The sequence below is a fragment of the Salmo trutta genome, chromosome 22 (assembly GCF_901001165.1).
Source record: "Salmo trutta chromosome 22, fSalTru1.1, whole genome shotgun sequence".
Taxonomy (NCBI): domain Eukaryota; kingdom Metazoa; phylum Chordata; class Actinopteri; order Salmoniformes; family Salmonidae; genus Salmo; species Salmo trutta.
Window position 1 is genome coordinate 11,998,008 of NC_042978.1, and position 16,289 is coordinate 12,014,296.

General features: G+C 43.0%; 1 protein-coding gene across 1 annotated transcript in view; it reads right to left on the minus strand.

The window, feature by feature from the left end:
* wdr18 (WD repeat domain 18) overlaps positions 1 to 16,289 on the minus strand; it is a 97,239-nt gene that overhangs the window by 37,067 nt on the left and 43,883 nt on the right. The window contains exons 6-7 of the mRNA XM_029706613.1: positions 14,715 to 14,779; positions 13,497 to 13,621 (exon numbers count right to left, since the gene is read on the minus strand). Of these exons, the coding sequence (XP_029562473.1) occupies positions 13,497 to 13,621; positions 14,715 to 14,779 (190 nt within the window). The remainder of the gene's footprint in view (positions 1 to 13,496; positions 13,622 to 14,714; positions 14,780 to 16,289) is intronic.

The following is a 16,289-nucleotide window of genomic DNA, read 5'->3' on the forward strand; positions in this document are numbered from 1 at the left end:
AATCATACCATCCACCAAATTAAAAGGAATCACACAGGGCTGAGACTCAGGGGGAATGCTATGGTATAAATCTGAACTAACTAATTCAATCGAATTGATCAAAACAGGAGAATTCTTTATCTGGTTAAAAAGCAACAAGGAGGTTATCTTAACAGATAAAAACATCTTCCTTTGGGCCACATGCATTCCCCCTACTCAGAGTCACCCTACTTTATTTTTTTAATTTCACTTTATTTCACTAGGCAAGTCAGTTAAATTCTTATTTTACAATGATGCCTACCCCGGCCAAACACAGACGCCGCTGGGTAAATTGTGCGCCGCCCTATGGGACCAATCACAGTCAGATGTGATACAGCCTGGATTCGAACCAGGGACTGTAGTGACGCCTCTGGTACTGAGATGCAGTGCCTTAGACCGCTGCACCACTCGGGAGCCCGAAAGTTTCTCCATTCTAGAAGGGGAGATTAGTCACTTTCAGGCCCAAGGCAATGTACTGGTCTGTGGAGACATGAATGCTAGAACAGCAGAAGAACCAGACACTATTACCAGTCATGGGGATAAACACCTACCGGGAAGCAACAACCTCTTCCACCACCCCACCCCCAGAAACAACTATGACAAAGTGAAAAACAAAAATGGAGTACAGCTCCTGAAGCTCTGTGGGACACTGGGTCTGTACATAGTCAATGGTAGGCTAAGAGGGGACTCTTTTGGTAGGTACACCTACAGCTCATCCATTGGCAGTAGTACTGTAGACTACTTCATCACCGACCTCAACCTAGAGTCTTTCGGAGCCTTCAGTCAGCCCACTAACACCTCTCTCAGACCACAGTAAAATCACAGTGCATCTAAGAGCGGAACCCAACCATGAAGCGGCACAGTCCAATAACTTATATGGTACTAAACAGGCCTATAAATGGAGTAAAAACAGTACAGAAATCTACCCAAAAGCAATTACAAGCTAAAAAAATACAATCTCTCATGGACCTTTTAGACTTAACATTCTCCTGCAGCAATGAAGACTGGCTAATCTAAAGAAAAATAAGATCAAACCAAAAATAATAATAATGAAAAACGGTTTGATAATTACTGCAAAAATCTAAGAAAGTCATTGAGAAATATATCAAAAACAGAGACCCAGACAACAAAAATATATGCCTTCAATACGGGGAAACACTGAAGTAATACAAACACACCCTAAGAACAAAAAAGGAACAGCACATTAGAAATCAGCTGCATGTAATTGAGGAATCCATAGAATCAAACCACTTCTGGGAGAATTGGAATAATTTAAAACAAACCTCGTGATGAGGAATTGACTATCCAAAATGCAATCAAAGACTATCAGAATCCTGTGGATACCCCAATTACAGAAAAATAAACTATACACTCTCTAACCCAAAAAGGCCTGTGGTGCTGATGGTATTTTAAATGAAATGATCAAATATACAGACCACAAATTCAAATTCGCTATACTCAAACTCTTCAACATTATCGTCACTGCAGGTATTTTCCCCGATATTTGGAACCAAGGACTGATCACACCAATTTATAAAAATGGAGACAAATTTCACACAAAGAGGAATTTGCCTTAACAGCAAATTGGGGAAATTCTCTGCAGTATCATAAATAGCAGATTACATCATTTCCTTGATGAACACAAAGTCCGAAGCAGAACCAGATTCTATTTCTAAAAAAGTATCGTACAACAGACCACATTTACACCCTCCACACTCTAATAGACAAACAAGTAAACCAAAGGCAAAACAATCTACTCAAGAAAGCATTTGATTCAATTTGGCACGAAGGCCTTTTTTTATAAACTAAAATTGGCAACAAGCAAACAGACTTCTCTCAGGGGCTGCTCAATAAGTCCAACATTATTTAACATCTACATTAATAAATTGGCAAAAACAGAATAAAATCGGCAGCACCTGGTCTCACCCTAAGTAGGAAGAAGTAGGAAGAATTCAATGTATTTGGCTAAGATGTACGTAAACTCAGTTTTTCACAATTCCTGACATTTAATCCTAGTAAAAATTCCATCTTAGGTCAATTAGGATCACCACTTTATAGAGAGAATGATTTATTTCAGCTTTTATTTCTTCATTACATTCCCAGTGGGTCAGACGTTTACATGCACTCAATTAGTATTTGGTAGCATTGCCTTAAAATTGTTGAACTTGGGTCAAACATTTCAGGTAGCCTCCCACAAGCTTCCTACAATAAGTTGGGTGAATTTTGGCCCATTCCTCCTGACAGAGCTGGTGTAACTGAGTCAGGTTAGTAGGCCTCCTTGCTCGCACACGCTTTTTCAGTTCTGCCCACAAATTTTCTATGGGATTGAGGTCAGGGCTTTGTGATGGCCACTCCAATACCTTGACTTTGTTGTCCTTAAGCCATTTTGCCACAACTTTGGAAGTATGTTTGGGGTCATTGTCCATTTGGAAGACCCATTTGCGACCAAGCTTTAACTTCCTGACTGATGTCTTGAGATGTTGCTTCAATATATCCACATAATTTTCTTTCCTCATGAAGCCATCTATTTTGTGAAGTGGACCAGTCCCTCCTGCAGCAAAGCACCCCCACAAGATGATGCTGCCACCCCCGTGCTTCACGGTTGGGATGGTGTTCTTCGGCTTGCAAGCCTCCCCCTTTTTCCTCCAAACATAACGATGGTCATTATGACCAAACAGTTCCATTTTTGTTTCATCAGACCAGAGGACATTTCTCCAAAAAGTACGATCTTTGTCCCCATGTGCAGTTGCAAACCATAGTCAGGCTTTTTTATGGCGGTTTTGGAGCAGTGGCTTCTTCCTTGCTGAGCGGCCATTCAGGTTATGTCGATATAGGACTCGTTTTACTGTGGATATAGACAATTTTGTACCCGTTTCCTCCAGCATCTTCACAAGGTCCCCCGCTGTTGTTTTGGGATTGATTTGCACTTTTCACACCAAAGTATGTTCATCTCCAGGAGACAGAACACGTCTCCTTCCTGAGCGGTATGACGGTTGCGTGGTCCCATGGTGTTTATACTTGCGTACTATTGTTCGTACAGACGAACATGGTACCTTCAGGCATTTGGAAATTGCTTCCTCGGATGAAGCAGACTTGTGGACGTCTACAATTGTTTTTCTGAGGTCTTGGCTGATTTCTTTTGATTTCCCCATGATGTCAAGCAAAGAGGCACTGAGTTTGAAGGTAGGCCTTGAAATACATCCACAGGTACACCTCCAATTGACTCAAATTATGTAAATTAGCCTAGCAGAAGCATCTAAAGCCATGACATCATTATCTGTGCCTTTAAACAGCTCATTATCCAAGCTGTTTAAAGGCACAGTCAACTTTGTGTATGTAAACTTCTGACCCACTGGAATTGTGATACAGTGAATTAATTATAAGTGAAATAATCTGTCTGTAAACAATTGTTGGAAAAATTTATTGTGTCATGCACAAAGTAGACGTCCTAACCGACTTGCCAAAACTATAGTTTGTTAACAAGAAATTTGTGGAGTGGATGAAAAACGAGTTTTAATGACTCCAACCTAAGCGTATGTAAACTTCCGACTTCAACTGTATCTAGTACTAAATATCAGCAACACAGGTAGCTTCCACAGGGCTGTGAATGAGCTGAAAAACAAAGCAAGAGCATTCTATGACATTAAAAAGGAACATAACCAAAAAAAAAATCTAATTACAATCTGGCTCAAAATGTTCCAATCAGTTATAGAACCAATTGCTCTATATGGCAGCTAAGTATGGGGTTTGCTCTCTAATAATGAATTTACCAAATGGGACAAACATCCAATCGAAATACTGCATGCAGGGTTTTGCAATACTTGTTCGTTGCAACACACTCCAAATAACGCATGTAGAGCAGAATTGGGCCAATACCCCCCTTATTCAAATAGAAAAAAAGAGCCATCGACTTTTACAAACATCTAAAAACAAGTGAACCCAAAACGTTCCATCACATAGCTCTGCAATATCAAGAGATGAAACAAGAAGAGTCCCCTCAGCCAGTTGGTTGTGAGGCTCATTTCACTAACCCAAGCCAAGCCCATAGAGCCTCAAGACATCACTCAGAAAATCTGGCCCAACCAAATCATCACAAAGCAAAAAGAAAAATATATCACCTATTGGAAAGACGCCACAAAAAAATCTAAGTAAACGTCAATGCTATTTGGCTCTAAACAGACAGTACATGGTGGCAGACTATCTGACCACCGTGACTGATAGAAAACTGAGGAAAACACTGACTAGGTACAGACTCAGTGAGCACAGTCTGGCTATAGAGACCGGTCGTCACAGGCAAACCGGTCTGCCCAGAGAGGTCAGGCTGTGCTCAATCTGCTCCAGGGGAGAGACAGACACAGAGCTGCATTTCCTATTACACTGTGACAAATACTCAGACCTAAGAGAATATTTATTTCCCAAAATTATCATTCAGTACAAAGAATTTGAAACTATAAAAGACGAAGTAATGTGCAGTTTTGGCAGCCAAATATGCATCCTCCTGCCACAACCTGTGGGACAGCCATTGAAAAGTACAATGTAATGTCAATAATATTTCCCATTTAGTTTTGTCTTGTCATGTGGCTTCTCAGTCATGTTGAGGCTAGTCTACTACAATTATTTAAATGTGTTATTGTCATTAATATTGTTTTTGCTGTTAATGGTAATCCCATTTCCACTACTACTATTATAATTGCCGTTGGTCCCACCATTTCTGTTTTATGTATACTTTGACAATGTAAGTCATTTAACTTGCCATGTCAATAAAGTCTATTGAATTGAGTGTGAGGGAGCGAGAGAGAGAGAGGGGGAGGGAGGGAACAGACCCAGCTGTACATTAATACGGGGATTGGGCCAATAAAAGCAACAGGTTGCTGTTCATTTATCAGCACACAAATACAATCCACAAAGTCTAACCAACCAAGTAGATAATGAATAATAAAAGGTCAGTGGAGGGAGGGGAAGACTCGGGCAACGTTGTGCCTAATAAGGACGGCGATAAACCTGTGTAAATAGGAAGTAGATTTGCTCTCCTCCTTCCTTAGTCCCTCCCTGTCCATCAACATTATGTTAATGCATATATTACGCACAGCTACAGCAGCACTCGTGGTAACCAAAGTATATCAGTGCAATCCCAATCAACAGGTTTTTAATGTGGTTCCAGGGAGATTGTGCAATTTTTCGTTTTCAAGCCACAACCCATGGAGGAAGAACGGGGAAAAGGAAGCAAGTGAGCTACATGAGACGTACCTGTATTTCACGCATCTAAGCATTGGGGACCGTTTAAAATGTAGTTTGTGTATGGGGTAACTGAGGAGAGTATATTTATTCCTTGTTGTGGTAATAAGGGCTGGCTAATTATCTCCCACTCAATTACAGATATCGATCCCCGGGACTTGGCTCCCACTTGGAATTACACTAATGGTCCGGGCCCCTCCTACACACGCTCATAAATTATGCCTGCTGCCAAGCAGGGTCACGGTAGCAGGGGCGCAGAGACACGGGGAGGGGAGTGCGCGGCTCGAGACCTGCCAAAACACTGCAGATACTCTGACGTGCATAATATCCAATCGATGCCCTAGGCGGAAACCATACAATTAGGGTCCGGGCGATTATGGAGATAATCTTAACAATTATCATGAAAGCGATATGGAGATTGGATTGTGTGTTGCACTTGCTTTAGGTCAAATCCCTGCGGTAGCGCATTCACTTGAAACCGTTTGCTCAAGTTTAGAGTACTATGAAATGTGACGCGGGTTAAAAGACTAGGCACCTGAGAACAGTGTTTGGATTGTGTGCATTTTGGCATATGTGAGCAGAGGAAATATCTCTGAATGACTACATCCAATGATATGAATGTTGAGCCACTCTTGGGAACAATGGAAGTTGATTTAAGAAAATGCTCCTTTATGATTAAAACCAATGCATTTTGGCGTGTTGCCTTCTTCAAAACCCTGTTTTGTTTGTCCATTGTACTCAAGAGTGGCTAAATCTGGCCTCCCGAGTGGCGCAGCGGTGTAAGGAACTGCATCGCAGTGTTGCACTTTGTGACATCGGCTGATGTAAAAAAGGGGCTTTATAAATACATTTGATTGATTGATTGATTGATTGATTACGGCGTCACTACAGCCTGGGGTTCGATCCCAATCAATACAGGCCGTGACCGGGAGTCCCATAGGTCGGTGCACAATTTGCCCAGTGTCGTCCGGGTTGGGGGAGGGTTTGGCCTGGGGGCGCTTTAGTTGGCTCATCGCGCTCTAGCGATTCCTTGTGGCGGGCCGGGCGCCTGCAGGCTAACTTCAGCTGTCAGTTGAACAGTGTTTCCTCTGACATTGGTGCAGCTGGCTTCCGGGTTAAGCGAGCGGGTGTTAAGAAGGGCGGTTTGTCCATTTCACCTCTCAGGAAACATGTTCAGTAAAATGATTTTAACTCTTTGGTTAAAAGAGACATTGTGTTTTCTGATACAAACCATGCAGTAAGAGAAGAATTCCTTTCATAACCATCTAAACTTGTGCCAATGAACTTTGGGGTGTCCTCATTGCAATGCCGGGTCAGTATCAAATGATTGCTGAGTTAGTGGTTCAGGGCAGTCTACACTGCCAGACAATTACTTCGACACAAGGCTCTTGTCCACTTCCATGCTGGATCTCCCACTCTGGCACAAACTTGAGGTGCCAATCTCAATCACTCTTTAAGCGGCATGTAACAAGAGCCGAGAAGGAAAGTGCAGAAGATTATGCCAAGGCCGTCTGTGGGAAAGTGGCAGAGGGATGTGAGATGAGTACAGCACCGATTTCCTCTACAGGTCCTTGGCCCGAAATACTTTGTTAATGCACACTAGCAGTCACTCTAGTTTTCTACCCTAGATCCGTTGTTGAGCAGTTGAGGTAGATCCTAATCTCTTTGGCATCTGATCTGGAGTAGAGGTCGACCGATTAATCGGAATGGCCGATTAAATTAGGGCTGATTTCAAGTTTTCATAATCGGTAATCGGTATTTTTGGGCACCGATTTTTTTTCTCCCACCTTTATTTAACTAGGCAAGTCAGATTAAGAACACATTCTAATTTACAATGACGGCCTAGAAACGGGGGTTAACTGCCTTGTTCGGGGGGGATTCGTTTTTGCAACCTTCGGTTACCAGTCCAACGCTCTAACCACCTGCCTTACATTGCACTCCACAAGGATTAACAGGCTGACTACCTGTAACGCTTGTGCAGCAAGAAGCAAAGGTAAGTTGCTAGCTAGCATTAGACTTATAAAAAACTATCAATCTTAACATAATCACCTGTTAACTACACATGGTTGATGATATTACTAGTTTATCTAACATGTCCTGCGTTGCATATGATCGATGCGGTGCCTGTTAATTTTCATTGAATCACAGCCTACTTCGACAAACGGGTGTTGATTTAACAAGCGCATTTGCGAAAAAAGTACTGTCATTGCACCAATGTACCTAACCATAAACATCAATGCCTAACAGGAATATTTAGACTTAGGGATGCCACCCGTTAGATAAAATACGGAACGGTTCTGTATGTCACTGAAAGAAAAAAACTTTTGTTTTCGAGTTGATAGTTTCCAGATTCGACCATGTTAATGATCCAAGGCTCGTATTTCTGTGTGTTTATTATATTATAATTAAGTCTATGATTTGATAGAGCAGTCTGAGCGGTGGTATGCTCGTAAGCATTCATTCAAACAGCCCTTCGCTGTGCTTCAAGCATTGCGCTGTTTATGACTTCAACCTGGGTGGGTATAATTTGTGGAACGTTCCAACAGGAATCTATTCCAAAAACTTCGTAAATAACAAGGTTTCCAAAAAACAACGCATACAAAGTTGTATAGCGGCAGAATAAGATACCGGGTAGGGAGTGGTCTATTTCATTGCGTTTTTCACTCATCACGTTTATTCCGAAAAATGCCTGTCCTTACATGTCTGTTTGCCTATGGACAAACATTAACAATAAGCTACGTGGTGAGTTGATGCCTATTCGGCAGCTAGTTAGCTAGGTTTGTATGCGTTGCTACTTTGTATGCGTTGTTGGTTGGCAACCTTTTACTTTACGTTTTTTGGAACAGATTCCTGTTGGAACGTTCCACAAATTATACCCACCCCTTCAAGCCTGTCAACTCCCAAGATTAGGCTGGTGTAACTGATGTGAAATGGCTAGCTAGTTAGCCGGGTGCACGCTAATAGCGTTTCAAACGTCACTCGCTCTGAGACTTGGAGTAGTTTTTTCCCTTCCTCTGCATGGGTAACGCTGCTTCGAGGGTGGCTGTTGTCGATGTGTTCCTGGTTTGAGCCCAGGTAGGAGCGAGGAGAGGGACGGAAGCTATACTGTTACACTGGCAATACTAAAGTGAATATAAGAACATCCAATAGTCAAAGGTATATGAAATACAAATCGTATAGAGAGAAATAGTCCTATAATTCCTATAATAATATAATAAGTACAACCTAAAACTTCTTACCTGGGAATATTGAAGACTCATGTTAAAAGGAACCACTAGCTTTCATATGTTCCCATGTTCTGAGCAAGGCACTTAAACATTAGCTTTCTTACATGGCACATATTGCACTTTTACTTTCTTCTCCAACACTTTGTTTTGCATTATTTAAACCAAATTGAACATGTTTCATTATTTATTTGAGGCTAAATTGATTTTATTGATGTCATTATAAAAAGAAAAATCGACCGATTAATCGGTATCAGCCTTTTTGGGCCCCCAATAATCGGTATTGAAAAATCATAATCGGTCGACCTCTAATCTGGAGCTCCAGAATGCTTTCTAGAAGTTTTCAAGTAAACAGCACATAACTTGAGGCCATTCGTTTAGACTGCCATGAGTAAAGGATGTCACTCTTTTGGCTTTGTTAACGCCGATGTCTCGATGATAGCCATGTTGTTGCTGTGCTCTTCACCTTTCAGCAGCAGTAGTGCTTTAGAACTGCAAAGGGACATTTGCAGCAGCAGTGCCTACAGTTTGTAGAGTCTGTCCCTCCCCAAAAAAGGTTAAAACATTGAGAGGAACTTGTGACTTATACAGTTACTCAGTGTTGACAAAATATTGTCAAAGAGCTTCCAAAAAGACCCAAAACTCACTTGGCTACCATAATGGACCAGGAATAAGATTAAATATTTTGTTGATACGATGCAAATCGTAACATTGGTGGGCTATTCTTGTCCATTCCCTTGAGGTCTTCAAGTCTGCCCGGTTCACCACTTTTCCAGCCCACTCCTTTCTTGATCAATGGTGGTTGCAGAAGGAATAATAGATATTAGTCAGAGACAACAGCAGGCCAGTAATACTGAGCTCACAGAGACACTAAGGATTAGTGAAGTTGGCAGTTTAATCCACACAGGAGGAGCAGTGCAGACAGCAGTGGGAGGGGGGGGGGGGGGTCGTTTGAAGTCTAAATACTGTCTCAATCAGCGGTTCGCCTTAGACGCATAGCAACAGACGTTGGATTAAGTTAATTACGATGCAGAGAATGCCAGTCACGATCACCTGTCTGTCTGTGGTGGTGAGGGCGGCGATGGTAGTGGGGTGTGTGCATGTGCGCGTGCTATGTAAGTTCCCTTATTATTCATGAGATGTGAAAAAAAAAATATTCATGAGAGTCAGATTTCTAGGCCAAGCCCTACATGGAGAGACCCCTTCGCCTCAAACTTACGTTCTGATTGAACATTTATGTACAGGGTTAAGAACCTAGGAAGTAAGTAATTATCTCTCCAGTAGATTAATGATTTTTATCGCCTCGCTTACAAATAGGTCTAAACATTTGGCCCGTTCCTTATTTCCCCTGCTAGGTATGATGTAAGCCAGTTTAAAGATACCATACTGCACTCTGTCTCAGCCAGGAGATTATAAAGAGCATGCAATGGTAGCCTACATCCTGTCCTCTGACCACTCATACAGTCTATCTTTTCCACCCAATGGTGCCACCATCAGACTAAAACTTTTATCGGGGACTGGTATGATCTCTCGAATAAGCCAAATGCTAAATAACTTCAACGGAAGTTAGTTTTATGGACATTGACCATACACCTAATTTCCAAAGCCACCATTCCAAAAACTTCCGGTCGCTTGTGAGCAGCTCAGATTTTCCCGCCACTACTCGTCTGATTTGTGCCGGTCGAGCTGCGGAGCTTAGTGAAGATGGATAGTATGAGGGAGAGCGACGGGGCTGTGAAAGGTTTTTCTAATTGCCTTCAGGATCACGCATGCCTTCAGAGAGGGCCAATAACCGCCTTTGCTCTCCCAGAACAGAGTTGGGGAAACCGGGCTAGAACTCGGGAGATTTACAGTGGATGTGGAGGCCGGGACCTTCAGACAACTCAATTACAGGCTGAACTCACCCTCTACGCTGCTCCTTGTGGAAGACAGGGTGGGGGGGATAGGAAGATGGCTGGAGACAGGTTGAGAGCCCAAGATATAATGCAGCCCTTGGAGCATAGACACAGTCAGGGGAGACACAGCGTTGACATCCATCAATAAATTTGGGCTAGGCAGTTGTGTTCACAGTTCATAGTTGACTGGTGCAAGTGTATATTACGGGCTGTTTATTTACTGCACGCAAATAGACCGTAATCTAAAGTGTGTGGTTTTCTTTCTTGTTTTGCTACTGGGTTGTTGAACGGTCAAATTATTGTCACAATCTGATTCTGTCATTAAATATTATTTTCAATATCTAATTGTAATATTTAATCATGGCGTGAAATGACTGAAGAACCGGGTTGAAAAAGGGTTGTTTAACTTTGTCATCTAAATTATGGCTTCGCCATTGATCAGCGTTGGACCAACACTGCCAGAGACAGACCACAACAAAAATATCTATCCATTATAATCTTAGTGGTAAAACTTTGAAGCGACATAAATGATAACAATGATAGCTTACTACTACTTAGAAGTCATTGTTTTGTCGTCGTGTTAATTCAACTGGGGCGGCAGTGTGAAGCACACGAGCTGTGCATTATTGCTTAACAAATACATTTCTGTCGTTTAATAGCGAGGCCTGTATTGAACACCCTCACAACAATGGCGGGCTAAGGCCCAATCCATTACCCGGATTCTCACATTCCAATACACGCCCGCTGCTTCTTGACTTGACATATTGCTTGAAGAGCTTTTCAGTGAAGAATGTACTACCTGAAAATAGGCCACTGAGATAGAGGGGTTTTCGGACAGCCCGATAAAGTCAACGGCAGAGCAGCGTTGATCAGCTCGGAGGCTTCGCAGACGGCGGTCAGCAGTGGGGAGTGTGCGTTTCCGGCTCTGCGAGCGAAATGTGAGTTTTTGTGCGTGTAATAAATTAACCCTGTAAAGTAAACCGTTGGTCAAGACACAGTATGACCCTCTCAGCCTTCTCTTTAGAAAGTCAGATGACTGCAGAGTAAGCACGGGCGGTATAGCGTAAACCGGCGTATTTGGAAATAGCCACGGGATAGTTTTTCAATAACATTAATACCATTGAAACTATTTCCTTGAAGTTTTTTAGAAATGTGAATATTTGTAGCTACTTTGTAAATACCTGCAGTTACTACGTTAGGAGATAAAGATACAGTTCTTAATTTTATCCGTCACATCATTTTTTTTTTATGAAGCTTACCAGTAGTCCCCCAGTCACATGGTGTTTGTTTACACACAACTACTAGACCGGAGCCTTGTGAGTCACTCATTAGGTGCAGCACACGCCAGGTGATCTAGTTACAGTATGGAATTCACAACTAAATGTTTGCCAGCTAGATATCTAATAACTATTAAGTTAAGTCTAAAAATGTGCTAAATGCTCTGCAGTTGGCTTGCTAATTTAGTAGCTAGTTAGCCATGTTACCAAATATCCCAGTATGGCACAAGGTTGGTATGAAGGTAGGACAATCTGGATACTGCCCAAGCCTACTTCTGAGGGCTTATAATGACCCCTACAAACTCGACAGGGCTAAACAACACCAAGCTCTAACTCTGAAAACAAGATTGCACTCCCAAAAGGTCTGGCAAGGCCACGGTGCGATGCTTACATCTCCCACAGCCAGAAGACATTTCAATACAAGTGCCGTTGAACATCATTACATCCTCCATCCGGCCAAAACTGATAGACAGCTAACCAGTCACAGTGGCTGAATAAACAACAGAAACATCCTATTAAAACAAAATGAGTTCGCAACCTGCCCAGTGACGCAAATCAAATCCCAGTTCTCTAAAAGCACTTAACGAAAGGGACTCTACCGTCGCACTGAGTGAGTGGGTGCTGTGGCCCATAGAAAAGGTGACAGATGTCTCAATGTGATAGGAACAACTCTCTATTTTGAGAGCTCAGCTCTCTCCTAAGTTATTAACTCTATCTTACATGTCATGAACCGATAATTATATTTTCAGAAGATGATCAATGATACTACTTGCATTGGCACTTTCTAACGCAGCAATTATATTTTCAATATGTTAGTTATTATTCTTCATATAACATATTCTCTACATACTTCTAACTATGAGCTGCCTTGGATACGTACACTGAGTATACCAAGCATTAGGAACACCTTCCTAATATTGAGTTGCGCCCCCCCCTCACAATTTTGCCCTCAGAACATCCTCAATTCGCTGGGGCATGGACTCTACAAAGGTGTCAACAGCGTTCCACAGGGATGCTGGCCCATGTTGACTCTAATGCTTCCCACACATAGTTGTGTCAAGTTGGCTGGATGTCCTTTGGGTGGTAAACCATTCTTGAGACACACGGGAAACTGTTGTGTCAAAAACCCAGTGGCGTTGCAGTCCTTGACACACGGGGTATGGCACCTACTACCATACCCCGTTCAAAGGCACTTACAGTAAATATTCTGGCCCATTCACCCTCTGAATAGCACATAAACAATCCACGTCTCAGCTGTCTCAGGGCTTAAAAATCCTTCTTCAACCTGTCTCCACCCCTGCATTTACACGTATTTAAGTGGAATTAACAAGTGACATCAATAAGGGATCATAACTTTCACCTGGATTCACCTGGTCAGTCTACGTCATGGAAAGAGGTTTTATTGTTTTGTACACTCAGTGTATATCGGACACAAACTCACATCTAGAGCAAATGTAAATAAACGCATCAGCCTGCCTTTACAAACAAACCTAAGTTGAACCGAACGCCCAGCGCAAGACGGGCATTACGTTTGCCGTCTGCTGTTAGCTCCCAGTCAACTGATCACGTCACAGGAAACAACAGTAACAGAGAACAAACAAAATTGCACCTGGAGTATACTACAGGCCAAAAGGCATGCATGTCAAACCATACACTCCATGACCTCAAGGAAGGGCAAGCGTGGAAGGGTTTTCTAACACGGTCCGGGGGCAGGGTGATGTATGACTCAGGGCGTTCTGGGAGAAATCAATGTCTCAGCGAGGCATTTGCTATGCCAGTGGCTGAACTGAAGAGATGGGTTTGGGCTACTGAGGTGAGACTTTGGTTAGGTGGTCATTCAAGCTCACCTTTGTTGTTGATGCTGCGAATGCTCTGCTTGCTCTGGATGTCCCACAGTCGTATGGTCTCATCGTGGGAGCCCGAAAGGAGGAGAGTACCATCCATAGAGACAGACAGACATGTCACTAGGTTCCTGTGGAGGGATGAGTGCAAAGGGAGATCACTTGGCTGATAAAATAGGGTTCTCAAACATCAAAATGTTTGGGGATCAACATTCATATCTCAGCTTTTCCTTTATTACCTAAGTAAATAACGTAAGTAATCTAGTCACAGAACATCTCAATTTCAGAAAGTAAATTATATCAGATTCAATTTTTTCTTACTCAAGTTCTAAACTAAACTGTTCTCCTGATTTCTTAAATGCTATCATCAGTTTCCTTACAAAATCCCCAGAGTACATATTCATGCTTCTCCAGTCACATCACAAGGGAGGCCAAAAGTCATTGCTAAAAAATAAACCACTTTCCTTACTAAGCCTGTTTTCTTACACCAGAGTTTCAACATTGTTATCTTGCTTGTTTCTGTTCACACGTTACAGGCAACCTAATTACCATATATGTGCCTTCCAGGAATGGTAACAGCAACATTTTCAGTACCGAACGAGTCGGGGGGGGGGGTAAATCAGATAGTGTACGCTCCTTCCGCCCCCCTGCTCTGCAGCTACAAAAAGCCACTCAAGTCTTCTAGCCTGGTTCTGCACACCTACTGTGTGCCTGTCTCATCTGTATGGTGGTGGCGTGCACCTTGGCAGTCTTGGATACCATACGGTGAGAGAGATTAGGACGCCTGAACTTCTCTGGCTACTGGGACCTGGTTCGGCACAAAGAGATTCCACAAGGATACCGTGGGGTATTAAAGCCACATGAAACAACCCGTCAGTCACCACACAGCTGTTACAGCATCAAAGCCCCTCATCCTGAACCCTCCCTCTATCCCCCCCACCTCTCAGACCCCGTTCAAAGGCACTTACATGTTTCTGTCTTGCCCATTCACCCTCTGAATGGCACACATACACAATCCATGTCTCAAGGCTTAAAAATCCTTCTTTAACCTGTCTCCTCCCCTTCACCTACACTGATTGGAGTGGATTTAACAGGTGACATCAATAAGGGACCATAGCGTTCAGCTGGATTCACCTGGTCAGTCGGTCATGTAAAGAGCAGGTGTTCCTAATGTTTTCTACACTCAGTGAATATTACATAGACGAGACCTTGAAGGAAGCCCACCTGTGTCCTTTAAAAACCTGGTTGCCCTCGTTGTCCGACTGGAACGTCTTATCCCGACTTAAGCTCTGCAGATCATAAGAAGAAGAAAAAAGTTAATCAGAGTAAGCAATCCTCAGACAGTTTTTTTTTAAATACCCAGAGCCAATGAGCTTGTGTCTCAGGTACACTTACATAGGTATGTGATAATGCTGTTCATTGACTACAGCACAGCGTTCAACACCATAGTGCCCTCCAAGTTCATCATTAAGCTAAGGACCCTGGGACTGAACTCCTCCCTCTGCAACTGGATCCTGGACTTCCTGACTGGACACCCCCCACGTGGTGAGGGTAGGCAACAACACATCCGCCACTCTGACCCTCAACATGGGGGCCCCTCAGGGGTGCGTGCTTAGTCACCTCCTGTACTCCCTGTTCACCCACGACTGCATCGCCGCACACGACTTCAACACCATCATTAAGTTTTCCGACAACACAATGGTGGTAGGCCTGATGAGAAAGCCTATAGGGAGGAGGTCAGAGACCTGGCAGTGTGGGGCCAGGATAACAACCTCTCTCTTAATGTAAACAAGACAAAGGAGCTGATCGTCCCTGTTCACATTGACAGGGTTGTAGTGGAGTGGGTCGAGAGCTTCAAGTTCCTTGGTGTCCACATCACTAAGGATCTATCATGGTTCAAACACACCAACAAAGTCCTGAAGAGGACACGATAACGCGTCTTCTCCTGCAAGAGGCTGAAAAAAATGGTCCTCAAAAAGTTTTACAGCTGCACCGTCGAGAACATCTTGTCTGGCTGCGTCACCGCTTGTTGTGGCAACTGCTTGGCCTCTGACCGCAAGGCGGTACCAAGGGTAGTGCATACGGCCCAGTACATCACTGGATGGAGCCGAGCGCCCTGCCATCCAGGATCTCTATACCAGGCGGTGTCAGAGGAAGGCCCTAAAAATTGTCAAAGACTCCAGCCACCCAAGTCATAGACTGTTCTCCCTGCTATCGCACGGCAAGTGGTACCGATGCACCAAGTCTGGAACCAACAGGACCCTGAACAGCTTCTACCCCCAAGCCATAAGACTAAATAGTTAGTTAAATAGTTAACCAAATAGTTACCCGGACTATCTGCATTGACCCTTTTTGAACTAACCCTTTGACTCATCACATACACTGCTGCTACTGTTTACTATGTCACAGTGTTCCTAGTTATATATACACAAAGCTACCTCTAACTCGTACCCCTACATATCAACTCGGTACTGGTACCCTTGTATATATAATTACAGATTGTGTATGTATTATTACGTGCTTTACTTTTCAATTATTTCTCCATTTTCTTTCTCTGCATTGCTGGGAAGAGCCTGTAAGTAAGAATTTCACTGTTAGTCCACATCGGTTGTTTATAAACCATGTGACAAATACAATAAGAGTAACATGTCTCTCTCATCTATTAAGTTGGCAGGATATTTCTGGCACTCGTCAGCCTCTAAAATGGTTTGATCGATTTACTTAATTGCATTAATTAGGGACAGGGTTGCGTCAGACATGCAATGGAGGGAGGACACCACTGGGATTTTACTATGACAG